The 23,423-nt window shown below is 44.3% G+C and overlaps 1 protein-coding gene across 4 annotated transcripts in view; it reads right to left on the minus strand.

Annotated features, from left to right (window-relative positions):
- Positions 1 to 23,423, minus strand: part of LOC139384485 (interleukin 16) — a 54,583-nt gene that overhangs the window by 6,253 nt on the left and 24,907 nt on the right. For 2 of the 4 annotated variants that reach the window (XM_071129275.1, XM_071129276.1), the window contains exons 6-23: positions 20,877 to 21,023; positions 20,375 to 20,480; positions 19,653 to 19,801; positions 18,914 to 19,024; positions 18,434 to 18,548; positions 17,510 to 17,583; positions 15,613 to 15,874; positions 15,330 to 15,447; positions 14,498 to 14,630; positions 12,435 to 12,522; positions 8,784 to 9,067; positions 8,500 to 8,646; positions 8,188 to 8,346; positions 5,731 to 5,881; positions 4,769 to 5,348; positions 3,687 to 4,482; positions 2,028 to 2,215; positions 1,046 to 1,214 (exon numbers count right to left, since the gene is read on the minus strand). In XM_071129275.1, coding sequence (XP_070985376.1) covers positions 1,046 to 1,214; positions 2,028 to 2,215; positions 3,687 to 4,482; positions 4,769 to 5,348; positions 5,731 to 5,881; positions 8,188 to 8,346; positions 8,500 to 8,646; positions 8,784 to 9,067; positions 12,435 to 12,522; positions 14,498 to 14,630; positions 15,330 to 15,447; positions 15,613 to 15,874; positions 17,510 to 17,583; positions 18,434 to 18,548; positions 18,914 to 19,024; positions 19,653 to 19,801; positions 20,375 to 20,480; positions 20,877 to 21,023 — 3,777 coding nt within the window. The remainder of the gene's footprint in view (positions 1 to 1,045; positions 1,215 to 2,027; positions 2,216 to 3,686; positions 4,483 to 4,768; positions 5,349 to 5,730; positions 5,882 to 8,187; positions 8,347 to 8,499; positions 8,647 to 8,783; positions 9,068 to 12,434; positions 12,523 to 14,497; positions 14,631 to 15,329; positions 15,448 to 15,612; positions 15,875 to 17,509; positions 17,584 to 18,433; positions 18,549 to 18,913; positions 19,025 to 19,652; positions 19,802 to 20,374; positions 20,481 to 20,876; positions 21,024 to 23,423) is intronic. The other 2 variants (XM_071129277.1, XM_071129274.1) reach the window with 1 other exon arrangement.

Below are 23,423 nucleotides of genomic sequence, written 5' to 3' on the forward strand. Positions count from 1 at the left end.
TCGTGGTGTTCATGTGGTGTTCATGTGGTGTTCATGTGGTGTTACCGTGGTGTTGATGTGGTGTTACCGTGGTGTTGATGTGGTGTTACCGTGGTGTTGATGTGGTGTTACCGTGGTGTTGATGTGGTGTTGATGTGGTGTTACCGTGGTGTTGATGTGGTGTTGATGTGGTGTTACCGTGGTGTTGATGTGGTGTTGATGTGGTGTTACGTGGTGTTGATGTGGTGTTGATGTGGTGTTAACGTGGTGTTGATGTGGTGTTGATGTGGTGTTACCGTGGTGTTGATGTGGTGTTGATGTGGTGTTACCGTGGTGTTGATGTGGTGTTGATGTGGTGTTACCGTGGTGCTGATGTGGTGTTGATGTGGTGTTATGTGGTGTTGATGTGGTGTTGATGTGGTGTTGATGTGGTGTTGATGTGGTGTTGATGTGGTGTTGATGTGGTGTTGATGTGGTGTTGATGTGGTGTGTTACCGTGGTGTTGATGTGGTGTTGATGTGGTGTTACTGTGGTGTTGATGTGGTGTTGATGTGGTGTTAACATGGTGTTGACGTGGTGTTGATGTGGTGTTGATGTGGTGCTGATGTGGTGTTACTGTGGTGTTGATGTGGTGTTGATGTGGTGTTAACATGGTGTTGACGTGGTGTTGATGTGGTGTTGATGTGGTGCTGATGTGGTGTTGATGTGGTGTTGATGTGGTGTTACCGTGGTGTTGATGTGGTGTTGATGTGGTGTTGATGTGGTGTTGATGTGGTGTTGATGTAGTGCTGATGTGGTGTTACCGTGGTGTTGATGTGGTGCCGATGTGGTATTGATGTGGTGTTGATGTGGTGTTGATGTGGTGTTACCGTGGTGTTGATGTGGTGCCGATGTGGTATTGATGTGGTGTTGATGTGGTGTTGATGTGGGGAACATCATTATTTGACATCCTAATACAGTCAGCGAGGCCCTTCTTGTGAGGAAGAGGTGGACGGACCTCCAAATAAATTAAAACAATGAAACAGACAGGCCGGACACACGGACAGAAAGACTGACAAAGTTTCACCTTCAGTGTTTCCTCATCCAGAGCTTTCACTTCCTGGATCATGGTCTGTATTTCCTGTGTAGGGATGGCTGAGATAACAGAGTGGGCACATGCTGACGGAGATGGGCGTGAGACCAAGTCCCCTGCCTCCTCCCCCCGCTCAATGGTACACTGCCTCAGATCAGATAGGCTGAGAGGAATCAGGAAGCAAACAGAGTTCAACTCACTCACTGACACTGGTCACATACAGAACACACACACAGACACACCTTCTGTATTACAGGTTCATCGTAGCTACTCTCATAATCATGCATTTCACTGTATGAAAACTAAATAGAGAGTTGTGTTTTAGTCTGGTCAATCTGTTACAGACTAATCTTTGAGAGGATTTCAGTCAGATTAACACTTTCGACATAATGACACATCTCTAACACGTGTGACTTCCTGTTTGTTCACTTCCTGTGTTCATACTTCCTCTTACTAAAGATGATACTGCCATGATTGCATTAAGCCCTGTGAAGCAGGGACAAAATACAGAAAAGATTTGATCTAAAATATGCCTCTTCCATCTGATAATATATAATGCCATCTCTACTTTACAGAATCTGACTTCCAGGGAGCAGTGCTATCTTACGTTTTTCATAACAAGCACTACTACAGTGTAGGTCCATAGACATACTATACTTCTATCAGCTCTTGTGAAATCAGTGTATATTTATACCTTTTCATCCAATCACCTGAGAGGTAGTATGTGTATGCCTGTCTGGTATCAGTCATTGAAACAGAGAATATGCTGTATATACCAGGGTAAGGGTCAATTCCATTTCAATTACATCAATTTAGGAAGTAAACTGAAATTCCAATTTGAAATTATTCTCATAAAGAAGCATTGAGAAAAACTGGAATATGAACTTCCTTTTACTTCCTGAATTGATTGAATTGTAATGGAATTGACCCCAACCCTGGTCTATGCTGTATGTTGATGTTTTGAGAGAGTTTTTACCTGACAGAGAAGCTATTCTCATTGCTGTCGGGGCCAGGGGAGAGGGGAGTGTTCTGGGCAGGGTCGGGCTCCTCCGGGCTGCAGACTAGAGGGGATACAGGGGGTGGGTCTGACCCGGGGTTACCCGGCCTAGTAGGATAGAGGGAGGGGAGCAGGGAGTGCATGGAACGCATCAGGGCATGGGAAACCTGGAATAGAGTAGAGAGCAGAGCAGAGCAGTTAATAGTAGAGCAGAGCAGAGTAGAGCAGAGCAGATACGAATAGAACAGAGCAGATAAGAGTAGAACAGAGAAGATAAGAGTAGAACAGAGCAGATAAGAGTAGAACAGAGCAGAGTAGAGCAGAGCAAATAAGAGTAGAACAGAGCAGAGTAGAGCAGATAAGAGTAGAACAGAGCAGATAAGAGTAGAGCAGAGCAGAGTAGAGCAGAGCAAATAAGAGTAGAACAGAGCAGAGTAGAGCAGATAAGAGTAGAGGAGAGCAGAGGAGAGGAGAGCAGAGCAGATAAGAGTAGAGCAGAGCAGATAAAAGTGGAGCAGAGCAGATAAGAGTAGAGTAGAGTAGAAAAAAGTAGAGCAGAGCAGAGCAGAGTAGAGCAGAGCCGATAAGAGTAGAGCAGAGCAGAGCAGATACGAGTAGAGTAGAGTAGAGTAGAGCAGATAAGAGTAGAGTAGAGTAGAGTAGAGTAGAGTAGAGTAGAGCAGATAAGAGTAGAGCAGAGCAGAGCAGAGTAGAGTAGAGTAGAGTAGAGTAGAGTAGAGTAGAGTAGAGTAGAGTAGAGTAGAGTAGAGCAGATAAGAGTAGAGTAGAGTAGAGTAGAGTAGAGTAGAGTAGAGTAGAGTAGAGCAGATAAGAGTAGAGCAGAGCAGAGCAGAGTATAACACATGTTATGGTTAGGGCTCTGCTGTTATTTTCTACCCTTCATCCCACCTCAAGAGGCCATTATAGCACCTTCTTACACCATGGGTGAAACAACTGTCAATTGACTTCAAATGAAATGTCTGCTGACACTCATTCCCATCAGCAGCCTACACTGTAGTAATTATTCATTATTATTGTCTCAAGGACATTAATCAACATAATGAACCACTTAAATCATTATCTGTTCACAACATTATATGATAATAATAGGCCTTTTATCTAAGAAAATGGAGGGAAAAACAAATGAAAAAGAACAGAACAGCTGAGTTGACTATGTTACAGTGCTTAGACTGGCATCCCACTGGGCACACACTGTTTTAATCAACGTTGTTTCCACGTTACAGATGGTGAATTGACTTTAAATTGACGTCTGTGCCAGTGGGATGGCCTGTAGTTCATTTGTTCATTTAGCAAACAAGATACTTATATTCCTGTGCTCTTACCACAGTCAAAACACATATATTTTATAGTAAGAATATAATGAAATATAAGAGAATATTATATAAATTACATTGTTTCCCAAGCAAACTATTGGCAAGTGTCGCAGGTGCACACAATCCACACACTAAATGACAGTTACAAACGTGTTGCATGCACCTGTTACAGAGTAATTACATGGGTTATTCAACTGGTATGACGTTTATGTGACATTTCATACATTTCTTCAGTTAAATTGGACATTTTACAATTTACACTTGGACGATGTGATGTAATGTAAAGTGTGGACCAAAGACGCACCTGGTTACTGAAGGAAAGTATCTTCCCCAGGCTCTCTCCCTCCAGTCCTTGTAGAGTTGTTGACCCATCCGGGGAGGGAGAGGTAGGCAGGGGCAGGCTACGCGTCCGCAGGCTGGCCTGCTTGCCCTGAGCCTGGGCATGGTTCTGGTCTCCCTCCTCCTCCTCTGGTGGTTGTAGTGGACCAAAGCTCTCTCCCTTGGAGCTGCTGGACCTCCTGGGCACCGGGCCCGAGGGGGAGATGGAGGCCTCTACAGCCCCATCCAGGGGCTCTGTTTCTGGTTCGGCCTCGGGGAGAGGTGCCTCTAGGGTGGATGGGGAGGTGGTGGTGTCCTCGGGGGATGGCGAGTCAGAGATCTCTGCATTGCGGTCTGTTGTCTCTTCCACTGGGGTCTGAAGCTCCGAGGTAGGGTGGGGGGTCGGAAGAAGAGAAAAGCAGGTAGGAGGAGAAGGGTGGGAGGCAGGAGAGGGCGGAAGGATGGAGTGAGGAGAGGCTCCAGGGGGAAAAGAGGACATCCTCCTGTCCTTGTCCTCGTCAGGGATTGGAGTGGTCACTTTGGCCACTTTGCCCATGTCATGTTGGATTGTGCCATTCTCCTCTAAGAGAGGGGGGTCACTCCTGACGAGTGCCTTGTCCTTCAGAGGGAGGGAAGTGGAGGGGGCTAGGGGCCTCCTGTTGTTGCCCTCCATCTCGTGACCTTTACCCTCAGGACTAGAGAAGGTCTCAAATGAATGGATCTTCTGCTTGATTGACAGCTGGGCTGTAGAGGAGGTGGGCCGCAGACGTACCCCGAAGGTGCTGTTGAAATACACATTTTTAAATGTTATTGTCCATCCACCTGGATCATTTAAATGAGAAATTCTTGTTGGCTTATAACTCATGAACACACAATACTTGATGGACAGACTGGGAATCAAACCCAGGTTACCTATACCCTTCAACACCACCTCAACCGCCTGAAATAAAAGCCTACACTTTAGGCGCTAACACAAGTCTTCAGATCTCAGGCAAGACTGAACCGCCTCCGCTACATTTGCATAAAACACAAGATAAAGGAGAAATGTTATGGAGAAAGACTACGTACGTTCCACCGCCTCTGATGTCCAGGGGTTTGGCCAGCTCAGCCTGGGGCCTCCCATTCCTAATACTCCTGAGGCTCTGACGGTTCCACACAGGCTTGGGGGCAACTGGGGGGCCCTTCCTCACCCCTGGGGGGTCCTCAGTCCTTGGGCTGGGGGTGGAGATTAGGGAGGCAGGGGTGGAGGGGGTGGTGGGGTCTGGGGCGGTGTGGTGGGTGGAAGTACAGTTGAGTTCAGGAAGCTCGGGAAACTCACTCGGTTGGCTCATGGCGACTGGGGAGTGTGTGTCGTTGGGGTGTCTGTCGGTTTGGAATGGAGTGTGTGTGGCGTCGTGGTGTGAGCTGAGATGGCGTGCTTGTTGTTGGTGTGTGCTACTGTGGGAGTGTGTGTTGTGACGGTGTGTGCTCGGATGAGTCAGACTCTGGTTCTGATGGGGGTCTTCAGGACCTCCAAGATCAGGGGCGCTGTCGGAGATCCTAACCCAGGGGTCGTGAAGCTTTTCTGGGGGGAGCTGCTCCACGCGGCCCTGCCTCCTCAGGCCCGGCCTCTTACTCTGGGAGCAGAGGTGGAAGGCAGATTCAGCACCTGAACACAGACAACACAGGAAACACAGTCTCAGAGGAGGAGAGATACAAGTACTTCATAAGGAGCTAAACTCACACTGCCCTCATTAAAATAAATAATTCATACCTGCACAGCTTTCTGCTTTACTAGTAATGTTATATAGTAAGTTGTGGTGCCATTAAACGTCACAATGTAACAAATGATCCTAAAGATGGCGTTCACAACTATATAACATGTTGTCTTTCAGAAAACAAACTGAAAATTAACTGCCAATGGCCCCAATAGGTGTCTCAAATAACTGTATATTTGACTGTTAGCTCTGTATTTACAAATGGTGTACTCATACATTTTTGGAAATTGAATGAGAACGACAAAAGAAAGTATTGAGGTTCCCATACAATACCTGTGTGTAGTCTGTCTTCTGTGCAGGATGAGTATCGAGGGCAGTCGGTGATGGCAGCAGAGCGAGCCTCTGAGTGGGTGAGAGTCTCTCCACTTCCCCCTGAGTGTTCTCGCTCTCTTTCTCTCTCTCTTTCTCTCTCACTCTCTACTTCCTGGAACACAGATAAACAGGAAGTTAAAAGGTTGAGCGCACCACTCAGCCTCTGACCGCAGAAAGGTGTAGTAATTCACCCTGCATTTACTAGCGCCCGTTACCCTTCACCACTTCACATGGACATGCATCCATCCATCACACTCACAACGACCAGATGCAGAACCACACACAGTGCCAAGGCAAGGCCATTCTATGATATCCAATAGCTTCATGCCTGATGTGGGTATAACACAAGCATCTTCCAGAATTACAGGTGAGTCACTTACAAACACACAAGCAAATACTTCCAGAACGGAGAGAAGCCATCCTTACTATAAAAGCTTGCATTGTGAGACAGGTTTAAGATTGGATGTTTCAGGGACAGGATACATAGGGAAGAGGTGTCATATTTGTCCATCCATGCCCGTTCAAAGGCATGAATGTACGACATTCTGTAAACAAAAATGTAAAGGTATCACTGGTATGTTCATGTTTTCTATTTGAAAAAGCACCATTCTCAGTCCAAAGTCATCTCCATGCAAAACATTCACCAACACACATTCAGGAGTATGAAACGGTTCCACGTACATTTCTACACAGTAGTCTTATGATCTTTCTCAAAGCCTTGTACACACTGCTAACAAGCTGGAAGCATGTAGGTGTGGATGCAGAAACAACACATGGGACAATACACATTAGTTAGAGGCTAATTATATTAGCATACTGTATTTAGTCAATTCAGCATGTTTTAGCATATTGCTTACAGACAGAGAAAAATAAAAACAGTGTCTATGTCTAATGTTATCCTTCTCTGCACTAATGTCTAATGTTATCCTTCTCTGCACTAATGTCTAATGTTATCCTTCTCTGCACTAATGTCTAATGTTATCCTTCTCTGCACTAATGTCTAATGTTGTAATTGTGGAAATTCTTACACAGGGACACTCAAAGTCAATCTGAAGTGAATCACTCTTTATTGTCAGCAGGTTGGAGAGGTCCCAGTCAGACTTAAATACATATTGTAGCAATCTGAAGTGAATCACTCTTTATTGTCAGCAGGTTGGAGAGGTCCCAGTCAAACTTAGATACATATAGTAGCAATCTGAAGTAAGCTCTAACAGGGCAGTCCCACATAGCCTGGTTCCTCTCTAGGTTTCTTCCTAGGTTTTGGCCTTTCTAGGGAGTTTTTCCTAGCCACCGTGCTTCTACACCTGCATTGCTTGCTGTTTGGGGTTTTAGGCTGGGTTTCTGTACAGCACTTTGAGATATCAGCTGATGTACGAAGGGCTATATAAATAAATTTGATTTGATTTGATTTGATTAGTTCCCTTATGTACTGACAAGTTCTATTTGCATGGTTTAGCTTATTGTTTGTTTCATGCATGTGACAGACCAATACCTCACGAGGCTTCTTCTCTAAGCTGAGACCTTGAAACTGAGATATAATTTCTCTAAACAAGGTTCTGGGTGTACTGCCAAATTGCAGATATTGATAGTGAGGATTCATTCAATCAGTAACTTGATTGAACACAGAAATTGGTTTATACAAAAGCACAAACAGAGAACATAGAAATTGGTTTATAGAAAAGCACAAACATAAAAATGTCCATCCCATTGTCCTGTTGTGTTCAATAGGCACCAAATGGAAGAAACAGGGAGGGACTACCTGGACTTGTCCAATAAGAAACGTTCATTTTCGTATTAAGACGTTTCCGTTGCATGCCTTAATGAAGTCGACTCAGCTCTGCAGATCAGCTTCACAGACAATTGTGGTTTCAGAGAATATGCAAGCTGAAGAACCAATGCAAAACAGAGTGACGTGTCTCAACCACAGCTGATGCCTGATGCATGGAGACTACGCAACTCTGTTTTACAGAGATTTTGATCACGCCCCCTTCTTCCCTACAGTAGCTACCATTTATGGGCAATAGAAGCATGCAGTCTAGCTCTTCCTCAGATGTACGGCAGTATGAATGACAACCAGTCATATCATGCTGCTAAAGTCCTGTTGAGATGCATCGACATTTACATTATTTTGATCCATCGATTCAAATTCATTATTTAAAAAAAGCTCAAACCTGCTTACAATATTCATCCATCCATCCACAGTAATACATGTTTAAGTCAATATGCCTGGTTAGATAAGTGTATACTTAGTACATTCAGCATCTTTAAGCATATTACTTGGGAACAAAAAAATTGAAAAACAGTGAGATTATGTCAGATGCTGTCCTTTTCTGCACTAGTGGGTTGTGTTCATTAGGCACCAAGTGGGAGAAACCAGACAATCATTGTAAATAGGTGTAAATAATGTTGTCTCCCTACCTGACAGTTGGTATGTGTGGGACTCCATCCGTCCTCTTTAACAGGGGAGCCTCTACTGGAAACATTGGAGTCTGGCAGGCCCCCAGGGGCCCCCTCCTCACTAGTGACGTCCTGGTGTCGGCAGTACCTCCTTGGAGGTGCCAGGGCTTTGGGCCTGTTCTAGGGTCAGATTAGGAAAATATGTGTTATATAAACATTTCTTATTGGACAAGTCCAGGTAGTCCCAGCCTGTTTCAGTGCATTATTCTTCCATTTGGTGCCTAAAGTGTGGCCTTCCAAAAGCTTGTATGGAAACGTCTGGAGTTAAGCTACCTTATTTCCCCTTGTGGCCAGGTCTAACGTGCGCTGGCAGGAGAGGTTGGCTGCTGGGGAGTTGTAGGGAACGTTATAGTCGTCATCAGGGACAGGGTAGACCAATGCAGACAGTCTGTTATCACACCAGGGCTCAGGCGTGGACCCCTAGAACCATGAGATCAAGACGGATAAGGACCCTAGAACCATGACCCCTAGATCTCCAACACCAATGAGACAAAGAGGTATTTGAACCTCTAGAACCATGACAGATTATTCTGGGATGCTTGGTTGTGTTGAGTTACCATGGGGATGTCGAGGCTGTGGACCCTTTCCATCAGATGATGGTGCATGTTGTGGTTGTGGTTGGGTATAGTCAGGGTTTGACCATTAACCAGGTTGGTTCCTGATCCGGGGCAGCGGTTGTGCTGATGGTTATGATGGTGGTTCTGGTTGTATGTGTTGCTGTCACTACAGGAGCGGGTCATGTTCTTCTGGGCTCGCCGGGCAGTCAGTTGGCTGAAGCTCCTCGCCACACAGAGCTCACACTTCCCTCTGGAGTGGGAGCAGGGGTCAGACCTACGCAGGCCTGGGGTTAAGAGGTCACAGAGAGAGACCAGATAGAAAGAAAGAAAGAAAGAAAGAAAGGTAGGTAGGTAGGTAGGTAGGTAGGTAGGTAGGTAGGTAGGTAGGTAGGTAGGTAGGCAGGTAGGTAGGTAGGTAGGTAGGTAGGTAGGTAGGTAGGTAGGTAGGTAGGTAGGTAGGTAGGTAGGTAGGTGAGAGAAAGAGAAAGGACGTGAGAGACATTAATTTATCCTGATGAAACACAACGCAGTAATATTACAGAAGGTAATGTGGTGCATTATCATCTGACGAAGCTGAACTAGCTGAGAATTGATAAAGGTTGTTACTGTCTATACTCCACTGAGTTAATAAAGGTTGTTACTGTCTATACTCCACTGAGTTAATAAAGGTTGTTACTGTCTATACTCCACTGAGTTGATAAAGGTTGTTACTGTCTATACTCCACTGTGTTGGTAAAGGTTGTTACTGTCTATACTCCACTGAGTTGATACAGGTTGTTACTGTCTATACTCCACTGAGTTAATAAAGGTTGTTACTGTCTATACTCCACTGAGTTAATAAAGGTTGTTACTGTCTATACTCCACTGAGTTAATAAAGGTTGTTACTGTCTATACTCCACTGAGTTGATAAAGGTTGTTACTGTCTATACTCCACTGAGTTGATAAAGGTTGTTACTGTCTATACTCCACTGAGTTAATAAAGGTTGTTACTGTCTATACTCCACTGAGTTGGTAAAGGTTGTTACTGTCTATACTCCACTGAGTTAATAAAGGTTGTTACTGTCTATACTCCACTGAGTTGATAAAGGTTGTTACTGTCTATACTCCACTGTGTTGGTAAAGGTTGTTACTGTCTATACTCCACTGAGTTGATACAGGTTGTTACTGTCTATACTCCACTGAGTTAATAAAGGTTGTTACTGTCTATACTCCACTGAGTTGATAAAGGTTGTTACTGTCTATACTCCACTGAGTTGGTAAAGGTTGTTACTGTCTATACTCCACTGAGTTGTTAAAGGTTGTTACTGTCTATACTCCACTGTGTTGGTAAAGGTTGTTACTGTCTATACTCCACTGAGTTGATAAAGGTTGTTACTGTCTATACTCCACTGAGTTAATAAAGGTTGTTACTGTCTATACTCCACTGAGTTGATAAAGGTTGTTACTGTCTATACTCCACTGAGTTGATAAAGGTTGTTACTGTCTATACTCCACTGAGTTGATACAGGTTGTTACTGTCTATACTCCACTGTGTTGGTAAAGGTTGTTACTGTCTATACTCCACTGAGTTGATAAAGGTTGTTACTGTCTATACTCCACTGAGTTGATAAAGGTTGTTACTGTCTATACTCCACTGAGTTGATAAAGGTTGTTACTGTCTATACTCCACTGAGTTGATAAAGGTTGTTACTGTCTATACTCCACTGAGTTGATAAAGGTTGTTACTGTCTATACTCCACTGAGTTGATAAAGGTTGTTACTGTCTATACTCCACTGAGTTAATAAAGGTTGTTACTGTCTATACTCCACTGAGTTGATAAAGGTTGTTACTGTCTATACTCCACTGAGTTAATAAAGGTTGTTACTGTCTATACTCCACTGAGTTAATAAAGGTTGTTACTGTCTATACTCCACTGAGTTGATAAAGGTTGTTACTGTCTATACTCCACTGTGTTTGTAAAGGTTGTTACTGTCTATACTCCACTGAGTTGATACAGGTTGTTACTGTCTATACTCCACTGAGTTAATAAAGGTTGTTACTGTCTATACTCCACTGAGTTAATAAAGGTTGTTACTGTCTATACTCCACTGAGTTAATAAAGGTTGTTACTGTCTATACTCCACTGAGTTGATAAAGGTTGTTACTGTCTATACTCCACTGAGTTGATAAAGGTTGTTACTGTCTATACTCCACTGAGTTAATAAAGGTTGTTACTGTCTATACTCCACTGAGTTGGTAAAGGTTGTTACTGTCTATACTCCACTGAGTTAATAAAGGTTGTTACTGTCTATACTCCACTGAGTTGATAAAGGTTGTTACTGTCTATACTCCACTGTGTTGGTAAAGGTTGTTACTGTCTATACTCCACTGAGTTGATACAGGTTGTTACTGTCTATACTCCACTGAGTTAATAAAGGTTGTTACTGTCTATACTCCACTGAGTTGATAAAGGTTGTTACTGTCTATACTCCACTGAGTTGGTAAAGGTTGTTACTGTCTATACTCCACTGAGTTGTTAAAGGTTGTTACTGTCTATACTCCACTGTGTTGGTAAAGGTTGTTACTGTCTATACTCCACTGAGTTGATAAAGGTTGTTACTGTCTATACTCCACTGAGTTAATAAAGGTTGTTACTGTCTATACTCCACTGAGTTGATAAAGGTTGTTACTGTCTATACTCCACTGAGTTGATACAGGTTGTTACTGTCTATACTCCACTGTGTTGGTAAAGGTTGTTACTGTCTATACTCCACTGAGTTGATAAAGGTTGTTACTGTCTATACTCCACTGAGTTGATAAAGGTTGTTACTGTCTATACTCCACTGAGTTGATAAAGGTTGTTACTGTCTATACTCCACTGAGTTGATAAAGGTTGTTACTGTCTATACTCCACTGAGTTGATAAAGGTTGTTACTGTCTATACTCCACTGAGTTGATAAAGGTTGTTACTGTCTATACTCCACTGAGTTAATAAAGGTTGTTACTGTCTATACTCCACTGAGTTGATAAAGGTTGTTACTGTCTATACTCCACTGAGTTAATAAAGGTTGTTACTGTCTATACTCCACTGAGTTGATAAAGGTTGTTACTGTCTATACTCCACTGAGTTGATAAAGGTTGTTACTGTCTATACTCCACTGAGTTGGTAAAGGTTGTTACTGTCTATACTCCACTGTGTTGGTAAAGGTTGTTACTGTCTATACTCCACTGAGTTGATAAAGGTTGTTACTGTCTATACTCCACTGAGTTAATAAAGGTTGTTACTGTCTATACTCCACTGAGTTAATAAAGGTTGTTACTGTCTATACTCCACTGAGTTAATAAAGGTTGTTACTGTCTATACTCCACTGAGTTGATAAAGGTTGTTACTGTCTATACTCCACTGAGTTGGTAAAGGTTGTTACTGTCTATACTCCACTGAGTTGATAAAGGTTGTTACTGTCTATACTCCACTGAGTTGATAAAGGTTGTTACTGTCTATACTCCACTGAGTTAATAAAGGTTGTTACTGTCTATACTCCACTGAGTTGATAAAGGTTGTTACTGTCTATACTCCACTGAGTTGATAAAGGTTGTTACTGTCTATACTCCACTGAGTTGATAAAGGTTGTTACTGTCTATACTCCACTGAGTTGATAAAGGTTGTTACCGTCTATACTCCACTGACTGGCGTCCTGCTTTAGTTGGCTGGTCTCTACAGCCTGGGCTATGGCATCGTTCAGCTGCTGCTCTGACACCTAAAGATACACACAGGCACATTGCATTTAACACACACACACATATGCATCTGTACCACAGTAAACTAGTATTTTTAAGGCCAGACAGTGTGTGTACAGTATATTTGACATTTTTTTATTGAAGCTTTATTGAACTAGGCAAGTCAGTTAAGAACCAATTCTTATTTACAATGACAGCCTACCCCAGCCAAACCCTCCCCCAGCCCGGACGATACTGGGCCAATTGTGCACCGCGTTATGAGACTCCCGATAATGGCCAGCTGTGATACAGACTGGGATTGAACCAGGGTCGGTAGTGTCGCCTCTAGCACTGAGATGCAGTGCACCACTTGGGAGTGCACCACTCGGGAGACCAATAATTAAGGCCAGACAGGGTGTGTATGTAAGGTCAGACAGAGTGTGTATATAAGGTCAGACAGGGTGTGTATGTAAGGTCAGACAGGGTGTGTATGTAAGGTCAGACAGGTTGTGTATGTAAGATCAGACAGGGTGTGTATGTAAGGTCAGACAGGGTGTGTATGTAACGTCAGACAGGGTGTGTATATAAGGTCAGACAGGGTGTGTATGTAAGGTCAGACAGGGTGTGTATATAAGGTCAGACAGGGTGTGTATATAAGGTCAGACAGGGTGTGGATAGAAGGTCAGACAGGGTGTGTATAGAAGGTCAGACAGGGTGTGTATATAAGGTCAGACAGAGTGTGTATATAAGGTTAGACAGGGTGTGTATGTAAGGTCAGACAGAGTGTATAGAAGGTCAGGCAGGGTGTGTATATAAGGTCAGACAGGGTGTGTATATAAGGTCAGACAGAGTGTATATAAGGTCAGACAGGGTGTATAGAAGGTCAGACAGGGTGTGTATATAAGGTCAGACAGAGTGTATATAAGGTCAGACAGAGTGTATAGAAGGTCAGACAGGGTGTGTATATAAGGTCAGACAGAGTGTATATAAGGTCAGACAGAGTGTATAGAAGGTCAGACAGGGTGTGTATATAAGGTCAGACAGGGTGTGTATATAAGGTCAGACAGAGTGTATATAAGGTCAGACAGGGTGTGTATATAAGGTCAGACAGGGTGTGTATATAAGGTCAGACAGGGTGTGTATATAAGGTCAGACAGAGTGTATATAAGGTCAGACAGGGTGTGTATATAAGGTCAGACAGAGTGTATATAAGGTCAGACAGGGTGTGTATATAAGGTCAGACAGAGTGTATATAAGGTCAGACAGGGTGTGTATATAAGGTCAGACAGGGTGTGTATATAAGGTCAGACAGGGTGTGTATATAAGGTCAGACAGAGTGTATAGAAGGTCAGGCAGGGTGTGTATATAAGGTCAGACAGGGTGTGTATATAAGGTCAGACAGAGTGTATATAAGGTCAGACAGAGTGTATAGAAGGTCAGACAGGGTGTGTATATAAGGTCAGACAGGGTGTGTATGTAAGGTCAGACAGGGTGTGTATATAAGGTCAGACAGGGTGTGTATATAAGGTCAGACAGGGTGTGGATAGAAGGTCAGACAGGGTGTGTATATAAGGTCAGACAGGGTGTGTATATAAGGTCAGACAGGGTGTGTATATAAGGTCAGACAGAGTGTATATAAGGTCAGACAGAGTGTATAGAAGGTCAGACAGGGTGTGTATATAAGGTCAGACAGGGTGTGTATGTAAGGTCAGACAGGGTGTGTATATAAGGTCAGACAGGGTGTGTATATAAGGTCAGACAGGGTGTGTATATAAGGTCAGACAGGGTGTGGATAGAAGGTCAGACAGGGTGTGTATAGAAGGTCAGACAGGGTGTGTATATAAGGTCAGACAGGGTGTGTATATAAGGTCAGACAGGGTGTGTATATAAGGTCAGACAGAGTGTATATAAGGTCAGACAGAGTGTATAGAAGGTCAGACAGAGTGTGTATAGAAGGTCAGACAGTGTATATAAGGTCAGACAGGGTGTGTATATCAGGTTAAATGGGGTATTTACTTTGGGGTCAGGGTGTCGACTGATGATGATCTGGACTGGCCCGGGGGAGCACTGACTCAGAACCGTGTACACATCATTCAGTACCATGTTGTACACCACTGTGTTGTTGATCTCCATAATCTCATCTCCACATCTAGGAGAGGAAAGAGGGGGAGAGAGGGGAGGGGGGAGAGAGGGGAGGGGGAGGTGGAGAGGGGAGGGGGAGGAGAGGGGAGGGGGAGAGAGGGGAGGGGGAGGAGAGGGGAGGGGGAGGAGAGGGGAGGGGGAGGAGAGGGGAGGGGGGAGAGAGGGGAGGGGGAGGAGAGGGGAGGGGGAGGAGAGGGGAGGGGGAGGAGAGGAGAGGGGAGGGGGAGGAGAGGGGAGGGGGAGGAGAGGGGAGGGGGAGGAGAGGGGAGGGGGAGGTGAGGGGAGGGGGAGGTGAGGGGAGGGGGAGATGGAGAGTGAGTGTGGTGATTAAAGTACATTAACTGATTCAAGTTGAGCATATGCACAGACTATGTGTCAACAATAAACTGCTCTGGATGAGTCAGTCTGCTAAATGACTAATGAAGAGTGGTTATGTAATGTCCTCTCCAGAGTCTCCTCGTTCACTCCCTCTCTCATGCATTGAAATGCATTGGATTAGTGCAAGCATGGCTGGATGGAGTTTCCACGACATCGATTCCTTTCAAAATCCATGATAGTGAGGGTACAAGTGCACACTTGGTGGGAAGGTAAAGAATGGGACCACAGCCAGGGAGTAAGGAAGTTGGGAAGTGTACTGAGGTAAGAAACAGACTGGTACCCAGGCTATGTGTATTCAGAATTTACAGAATGTTTGTTTAATCCTTACCTGAGTCTACTGTCCATGTGTGCCACCGACCCAGGGGACAGGGTGTGGATATAGACGCCACGGCAACCATCTCCAGACGGCACGCAACACAGCCCAATGCCCAGCCCCACACCGGCCTCTACACAAACACACATGCACGCACGCAGGCACACACACACACACACATACACACACACACACACACACACACACACACAGGAAGACAGATAGGACATTGTGTATGTTAGATGCTCTAGGTCCAAGTCATAAGGCAATGTAGAACTTCTTATCTTTGACCCCTGACCTTTATGCAAGGTGATCTCCATCATGACACGATCTCGGGGTTTGGCCAAAGGTGGCTGAGGTACGGTGTTGGTGTGTGTGTTGGCTGTGGTGACACCACTGAGGTAATTGTAGTCCCCCATTTCAGTGCTGACCCTGGACATGCCAGTACTGGAGCTGAGAGAGCGAGACCGACACAGCTGTGCTACCGCTGCCTGGCCACAGAGGGCGCCGACACGCAGGCTGGTCCTCACCACTAGAGTCAACAGACCCTTCTTTATCTGCTGTGGAGGGGAGAGGGAGAAGTAGAGTGGGAAGGAGAGGGAGAGAGAGAGAAGGAGAAGGAGAAGGCAAGGGAAAGGGAGAAGTAGAGTGGGAAGGAGAGGGAGAGAGAGAGGAGAAGGCGAGGGAGAAGGAGAGAAGGAGAAGTAGAGCAGGATGGAGAGGGAGAGAGGTAGAAGGAGAAGGCGAGGGAAAGGGAGAAGTAGAGCGGGAAGGAGAGGGAGAGAGGGAGGAGAAGGCGGGGGAAAGGGAGAAGTAGAGCGGGAAGGAGAGGGAGAGAGGTAGAAGGAGAAGGCGAGGGAAAGGGAGAAGTAGAGCGGGAAGGAGAGGGAGAGAGGGAGGAGAAGGCGAGGGAAAGGGAGAAGTAGAGCGGGAAGGAGAGGGAGAGAGGGAGGAGAAGGCGGGGGAAAGGGAGAAGTAGAGCGGGAAGGAGAGGGAGAGAGGTAGAAGGAGAAGGCGAGGGAAAGGGAGAAGTAGAGCGGGAAGGAGAGGGAGAGAGGTAGAAGGAGAAGGCGAGGGAAAGGGAGTAGAGTGAGAAGGAGAGGGAGAAAGGGAGGAGAAGGCGAGGGAAAGGGAGTAGAGTGAGAAGGAGAGGGAGAGAGGGAGAAGGCGAAGTAGAAGGAGATGGCGAGGGAAAGGGAGAAGTAGAGCGGGAAGGAGAGGGAGAGAGGTAGAAGGAGAAGGCGAGGGAAAGGGAGAAGTAGAGCGGGAAGGAGAGGGAGAGAGGGAGGAGAAGGCGAGGAGAAGGAGAGAGGGAGAAGTAGAGTGAGAGGGAGAGAGAGGATCATTCTGAATTTAGTCAGTCAAGTGTGGTGCCTAGTTGGTACAAAATCCTGCAGTACCTGCTGCACTCCAGGAACAGGGTCGTCTACCCCTGTTCTAAATTGTCTTCACTAATCAAAAGGGATCCTTTTAACTCCATCATGTTGTAATATGGCTGTAATAATGTATAATGGCTGTAATAATGTTGTATTATGGCTTTAATAATGTTGTATTATGGCTGTAATAATGTTGTATAATGGCTGTAATAATGTTGTATAATGGCTGTAATAATGTTGTATAATGGCTGTAATAATGTTGTATTATGGCTGTAATAATGTATTATGGCTGTAATAATGTTGTAATATGGCTGTAATAATGTTGTATAATGGCTGTAATAATGTTGTATAATGGCTGTAATAATGTTGTATTATGGCTGTAATAATGTTGTATAATGGCTGTAATAATGTTGTATAATGGCTGTAATAATGTTGTATTATGGCTGTAATAATGTTGTATTATGGCTGTAATAATGTTGTATAATGGCTGTAATAATGTTGTATAATGGCTGTAATAATGTTGTATAATGGCTGTATTAATGTTGTATAATGGCTGTAATAATGTTGTATAATGACTGTAATAATGCTGTATTATGGCTGTAATAATGTTGTAATATGGCTGTAATAATGTTGTAATATGGCTGTAATAATGTTGTAATATGGCTGTAATAATGTTGTAATATGGCTGTAATAATGTTGTATAATGGCTGTAATAATGTTGTATTATGGCTGTAATAATGTAATATGGCTGTAATAATGTTGTAATATGGCTGTAATAATGTTGTAATATGATGATTTGTTGTGGTGTTGCAGTCTTACTTTGAATCTCTGTAGTGCATCCTCATGAGTTAGTCCATGTAGAGACTCTCCATTCAACTCCAGGATCTCATCCCCTAAGAGACAGAGAGACAGAGAGACAGAGAGACAGAGAGACAGAGAGACAGAGAGACAGAGAGACACACACAGAGAGAGAGAGAGAGAGAGAGAGACATTTGTTTTGTTGACGTTGAGTGAGAGGTTATTTTCCTGACACCACACTCCAAGGGCCCTGTTGGTAATCAAGCCTACCACTGTAGTGTTGTCTGTAAACTTGATGATTGAGTTGGAGGCGTACATGGCCACGCAGTCGTGGGTGAACAAGGAGTACAGGAGACGGCTGAGAACGCACCCTTGTGGGGCCCCAGTGTTGAGGATCAGCGGGGTGGAGATGTTGTTACCTACTCTTACCACCTGGGGGCGGCCCATCAGGAAGTCCAGGACCCAGTTTCACAGGGCGGGTTCGAGACCCAGGGTCTCGAGCTTAATGATGGGTTTGGAGGGTACTATGGTGTTAAATGCTGAGCTGTAGTCGATGAACAGCATTCTTACATAGGTATTCCTCTTGTCCAGATGGGTTAGGGCAGTGTGCAGTGTTATTGCGATTGTGTCGTCTGTGGACCTATTGGGGCGGTAAGCAAATTGGAGTGGGTCTAGGGTGTCAGATAGGGTGGAGGTGATATGGTCCTTGACTAGTCTCTCAAAGCACTTCATGATGACGGAAGTGAGTGCTACGGGGCGGCTATTCTAGCCATATGCCATAGTGTATCTAAGATCTAAGACAGTGGTCACCAACACTGGTCCAGCAGTCCAGGAAGGCTACAGGATGTGTGTAGACTTTTGTGTATGTTAGTGTTGGACTGAGATCAACTCTGTTGTTGTAGTACCATTTTAACAAAAGCAATGAGTCTCTCCTTCTCCTCTTACCCTCCTGTAGTCTGCCATCGGCAGCCGCGGCCCCTCCAGCGAAGATGGTCTTGACGTAGATACCCATGGGTCCGTACATGCTGTCCCTGCCCCCCACAATGCTGAACCCCAGACCCTGCATGGGACAATACAACAGTTAGGAGAGACTTGAAACTACAGATTGCACCTTTAAGGAGGAGTATTCACCCCCTTTAAAGAGGTCATTTGTAGTTTCATTTCTGGTAACAAAAAATATTAACCCGGCCAATAGCATTGAGGGGGTGGGCTTAAATGTAACTAGGAGTTTTCCCATTAGGTTATATGGTCAGGGAAAACCCAGGGCCAAAACAACAACTCATCACTAGTATGTTTAAAGATTGGATGCTACTCCATAGTACTCCATGGTAGAGCAAACAATGATGCTTTATTATGGATTAGCCTCAGGGCCACGAGCTGCGTTCAAGCTCCTGGAGCAGATGTTCAAACGTGCTGCATAATTACCTTGCCATGGCCCTTCATCAGCACGATGTTACAGATGATGAAGGCTTGGACGTTACTGCAGGAGTGGACCAGATGGGCGGAGCTAAGAGAGCGAGAGGGACGGGGAACGGGCTGGGGAGGGGGGAGGAGAAGGGGGAGGAGGGGGACAGACGGGAGACAACACCCTCAGTCAGGTTCCACACACACGTGAGGCGAGGCCTCACGCACACACACACATACATTGGTTTCACACACAGACACACACACACTGGTTTCACACACACACATTTTTCCTCGCTCGCTAGCCAAGTTCTGCTAAGCAGGAAGAAGGCTGACAAATTGAGTTGACTAGTTCCAGATGCTTTTGGAAGTGATTTCTACACCTGTTTTTAATCTCTCTTCTTTTCGTATTGTTCTGACGTTCTGAACAGATACACATTTTTCTCCTCTCTCTGTCTCACTCTGACGGTCTCTCACTGTATGAGCGAATAATTGAATTATGTCATGATTATAACGAAAAAAGAGGAAATAGTTTAGTCCCCTTCCAAGAACTTAATTGAATCAAAACGTTTATTCTTTTTTGAAAAACCTGCTGTCTGCATGAGAACTCAAATTGAACAAACAGGGCAATGGGAGCAGCAGCTACCGTAGAAACCTCAGGAATGTAATGAGTCAGTACCAATCTGGATTAATTGTAATCAGAGCATTTGCAGGTACAGAAACTCTCAAGGCAGGTAGGCAGACAGGCGCACACACACACCTGGTTGGGGTTGTGAGGAAACTCCAGCTGCTGGGACTGGGACTTCCTGCTGCCAAAGAAACCGACGGTTCCGTGGGTGTTGCTCCCGCAAAGCTCAGGCGTCTTCAGGATAATGGTGTCCAGGTCTCCAATCCAGTATGGATGGACACCTGAGCACAATTCAATACAATGTCATGTGATTCAATACCATCCAGAGACCAAGCAAAAACCCCAGACACCAACTGTATGGAACCTGGGTTATCTGCTTCCCTCAATACCACATTAGCCCAGTGAGCTAAAGCCTACGACATTTTCTCTGGGAGCTAACAAGAGGCTTGGTTACTCATCACAAAAGCAGGTCAAAACAGGGAAAGGCTAGTTGCTCACACAGCAAGGAATGAAATTTGTTAAAACAAGTGACTTACAAAACATACCCAGGTCAATTTAAAGCATCATTATATCCAGTCATTTCCAGAGTTTATAAAACATCTGTGCAGGATGTGACAAACTCAACATCCAGTTAGAGATGATGATGTCCTCATGTTCTTGTAGGAAAGGAAGGAAATCACTTAATAGTATCTAATGATGTACCACAGGAAACTCCTGACAACTGCCTTACAGGCCCCATATTGGTGTGTGTGTGTGTGCGTGCGTGCGTGTGTGTGTGTGTGTGTGTGTGTGTGTGTGTGTGTGTGTGCGTGCGTGCGCGTGTGCGTGTGTGTGTGTGTGTGTGTGTGTGTTACTGGTAGAGTTGGAGCGGGTCCTCTTGCAGACTGTCTGTCCCTGAAGACCATGTCCTCTCCTCTCTGTGTCCCAACCTCTGTCCTCATTCACCTCTGGGATTGCCAACTACAACACACAGCACACCAGGGTGATGTTCATTAGGCACCAAACGGAGGAAAACACACTGAAACAGAGGCAGACTAGGCTGGTTGCCAGTCTGTTTCGCTTACATTCCACTCCTTGTACTCCATATCCTGTGCTACCCTGGAGGAGTAGAATGTTAGCTTAACAGACTGGTACCCAGACTAAGGAAGGACTACCTGGACGTTTTGTTTTCTGTTTCAAAACGTTTTACAATGATGTGCCCTACTGAACTCAACCAAGGTATTCATCCACTCTTGGAGGGAAATGGACGTTCAAACAACAATTTTCAAAGTTAAAGCCTAAAGATAATGACGATACACAGAACCAAACAGGCTGTGAATGTTTATCAAGAGGACTCAGAAGAGTCCTAATTGATACCTTGAGGTGGTTGTTGTTCCCAGTTTGTTCTGTCTCTGTGTAGTTGGTCACTGCCAGGGGGTCTGCCAGGCACAGGGGGGCAGAGTGCAGGGGGGCCAGGGTTAGACCTCCAGGGGACTGGGGCTGCTGCTCACATGTTGAGCTTTCCTACAAAAACACACAGAAAGGACTCAAAGTTGAATCGTTATGGAATTTAATGTTGTACAAGTGTCAATCTTTCTATGACTGGAGAGAATTATTTGGACTTATACTGATTGGGTAAGACACAGAATTATTCCAAATAAAACGTGTGAATATAATATTTAAATGTTTGGAAGAAATTGGTGGAATTAAAATGAACTAATAAGCTACTAAAATATCTAAAACTGCATTTGGCCATTGATTGCCTTTTTGGATAATTTCTGGAATATATTAGTTAATATATTTAAACACCTTCTCACTTCAGTTAGAGAAGTCTGATTTGATTATTGAATTTCCTGTTTTCGATTTGTTCTCCATAACAACACATACTATTTCTCAGTGGTGTAAAGTACTTAAGTAAAAATACTTGAAAGTACTACTTAAGTCGTTTTTTGTGTATCTGTACTTTACTATTCATATTTTTGACTACTTTCACTTTTACTTCACTACATTCCTAAAGAAAATAATGTACTTTTTACTCCATACATTTTCACTGACACCAAAAAGTACTCGTTACATTTTGAATGCTTAGCAGGACAGGAAAACGGTCAAATTCACACACTTATCAAGAGAACATACCTGGTCATCCATACTGCCTCTGATCTAGCGGACCCACTGAACATACATGCTTCATTTGTAAATTATGTCTGAGTGTTGGAGAGTGTCCCTGGCTATCTGTGGGGGGGAAATGATGCCGTCTGGTTTGCTTAAAACAATTTATTCATTTATTTTTTACTTTTTATACTTAAGTATATTTACTAGATGACTTTCACTTACTTGAGTCATTTTCTGTTAAGGTATCTTTACTTTTGCTCAAGATTGGAAATTGGGTACTTTTTTCACCACTGCTATTTCTCTGCTAGAGGCAGGACGGAGTATTATAGGAAACATTTGAAGGAGAGACTGAAACAGGGTTCAAAACACAATCAGCAGAGTCCAAAGTTGTCACATGTTCTAGACATTCTGTCCTGCTGTCTGTCCCTTCCTTCTCTTCTTCTCTGTCTGTATCTCTCTTTCTCACATGCTCTCTCACTTGCTCTCTCTCTCTCTCTCTCTCTCTCTCTCTCTCTCTCTTTACTTTACTGATTTTATTGTATCCCATGGGGAAATTTTGTTGCAGTGTCATGTACACGTTTAAAGTGGCGTTTAAAAAATACAACTTTCATAACAGTTACATACTAATAAAAAGAGACTAGCCTGCTGGCCTTACTGGGTCGATAGGAACATTAGCCCGAGCTATTTAGGAGGGATATCACACCTGGCACAAATTATTGTCTCGTTCTGTTTTTCTCTCTCTCTGTCTCTTTCTCTCTCTGTCACATCCTTTGTCTCTCTCTCTCTCTGAGTCTCTGCAGTATAGACTTCTGTATCATCTCAAACAGATGGGGACTTGGCTTGGTCAGATATAGTGTGACCTAGCATGAGAGAGCTTCAACATGTCCTCAGTCCGACCTCTGTAAAATGATTACACATTGGATGAGGGAGGAAGATGTGAGAGGGCCTTCCTTCCACGTAGTGTGAAAGCTGCTTCAACAGCAGTGGGGGAAGTAGAATGAACTCTTAAGCCAGAACTCACACTCTATATCCATTCATGAGATATGACCCTACTGGGAAATGTAATCTCTCTCTCCCTTTTCACCAAATAGCCAACTGCAGAGTAAGTCATCTCTTCCTATTCAATTTCTGTTTTGAGACTCTTTTCTACACGGTTCAGCCAAATGAGGATGGGCCCTCATCAATTTGATTGATTGATCCTTTGGAACTGTCTCTGTCAATGTTACTACGCAGCTCTTTATCCCGTACAACTACACTGCATAGGGTCGGTGCAGTGACTGTGGCTAGGAAGGCTTTACTGCACTGTTTGGTTTCATTTCAACTCATTCCATTTCTGAAGCAATGCAGATATTCTGCCCCACAGATTCCATCTGGGCCAAGTGTTGTCTGGGACCAGTGTCTGGTGGGTGTAGGATGGGAATGTGGCTATAGCATGTGAAGAAATGCCAGACCCACACAGACTTAGTGGCTAGAGGGATGGCGGAGAATAAACTACTGTAACACAGGTGGAGTGTCAAATCTGTATTATAGTGAGGGTCCAAAATGGTACCCTATTCTCTATATTGTCAATACTTTGGTCAAAAATTGTGAACTATACAGGGAATAGGGTGCCATTTGGGACTCACAGGAACATATTATGGGATGTATTAATTTAGAATGGCCAGCATAGCAGTTGTCTATGGAAAAAATTGAATAGTCCCCAAGTGCAAACCTCTCCCACTGCATGGAACTCCAAGCAGAATCAAAGTATTTGAAGTAAAACAAATACTATTTGAACCCAGGTGTGGTATGAAGTGCCAACATTTTTATTTT

This window comes from Oncorhynchus clarkii, chromosome 26 (assembly GCF_045791955.1).
Source record: "Oncorhynchus clarkii lewisi isolate Uvic-CL-2024 chromosome 26, UVic_Ocla_1.0, whole genome shotgun sequence".
Taxonomy (NCBI): domain Eukaryota; kingdom Metazoa; phylum Chordata; class Actinopteri; order Salmoniformes; family Salmonidae; genus Oncorhynchus; species Oncorhynchus clarkii.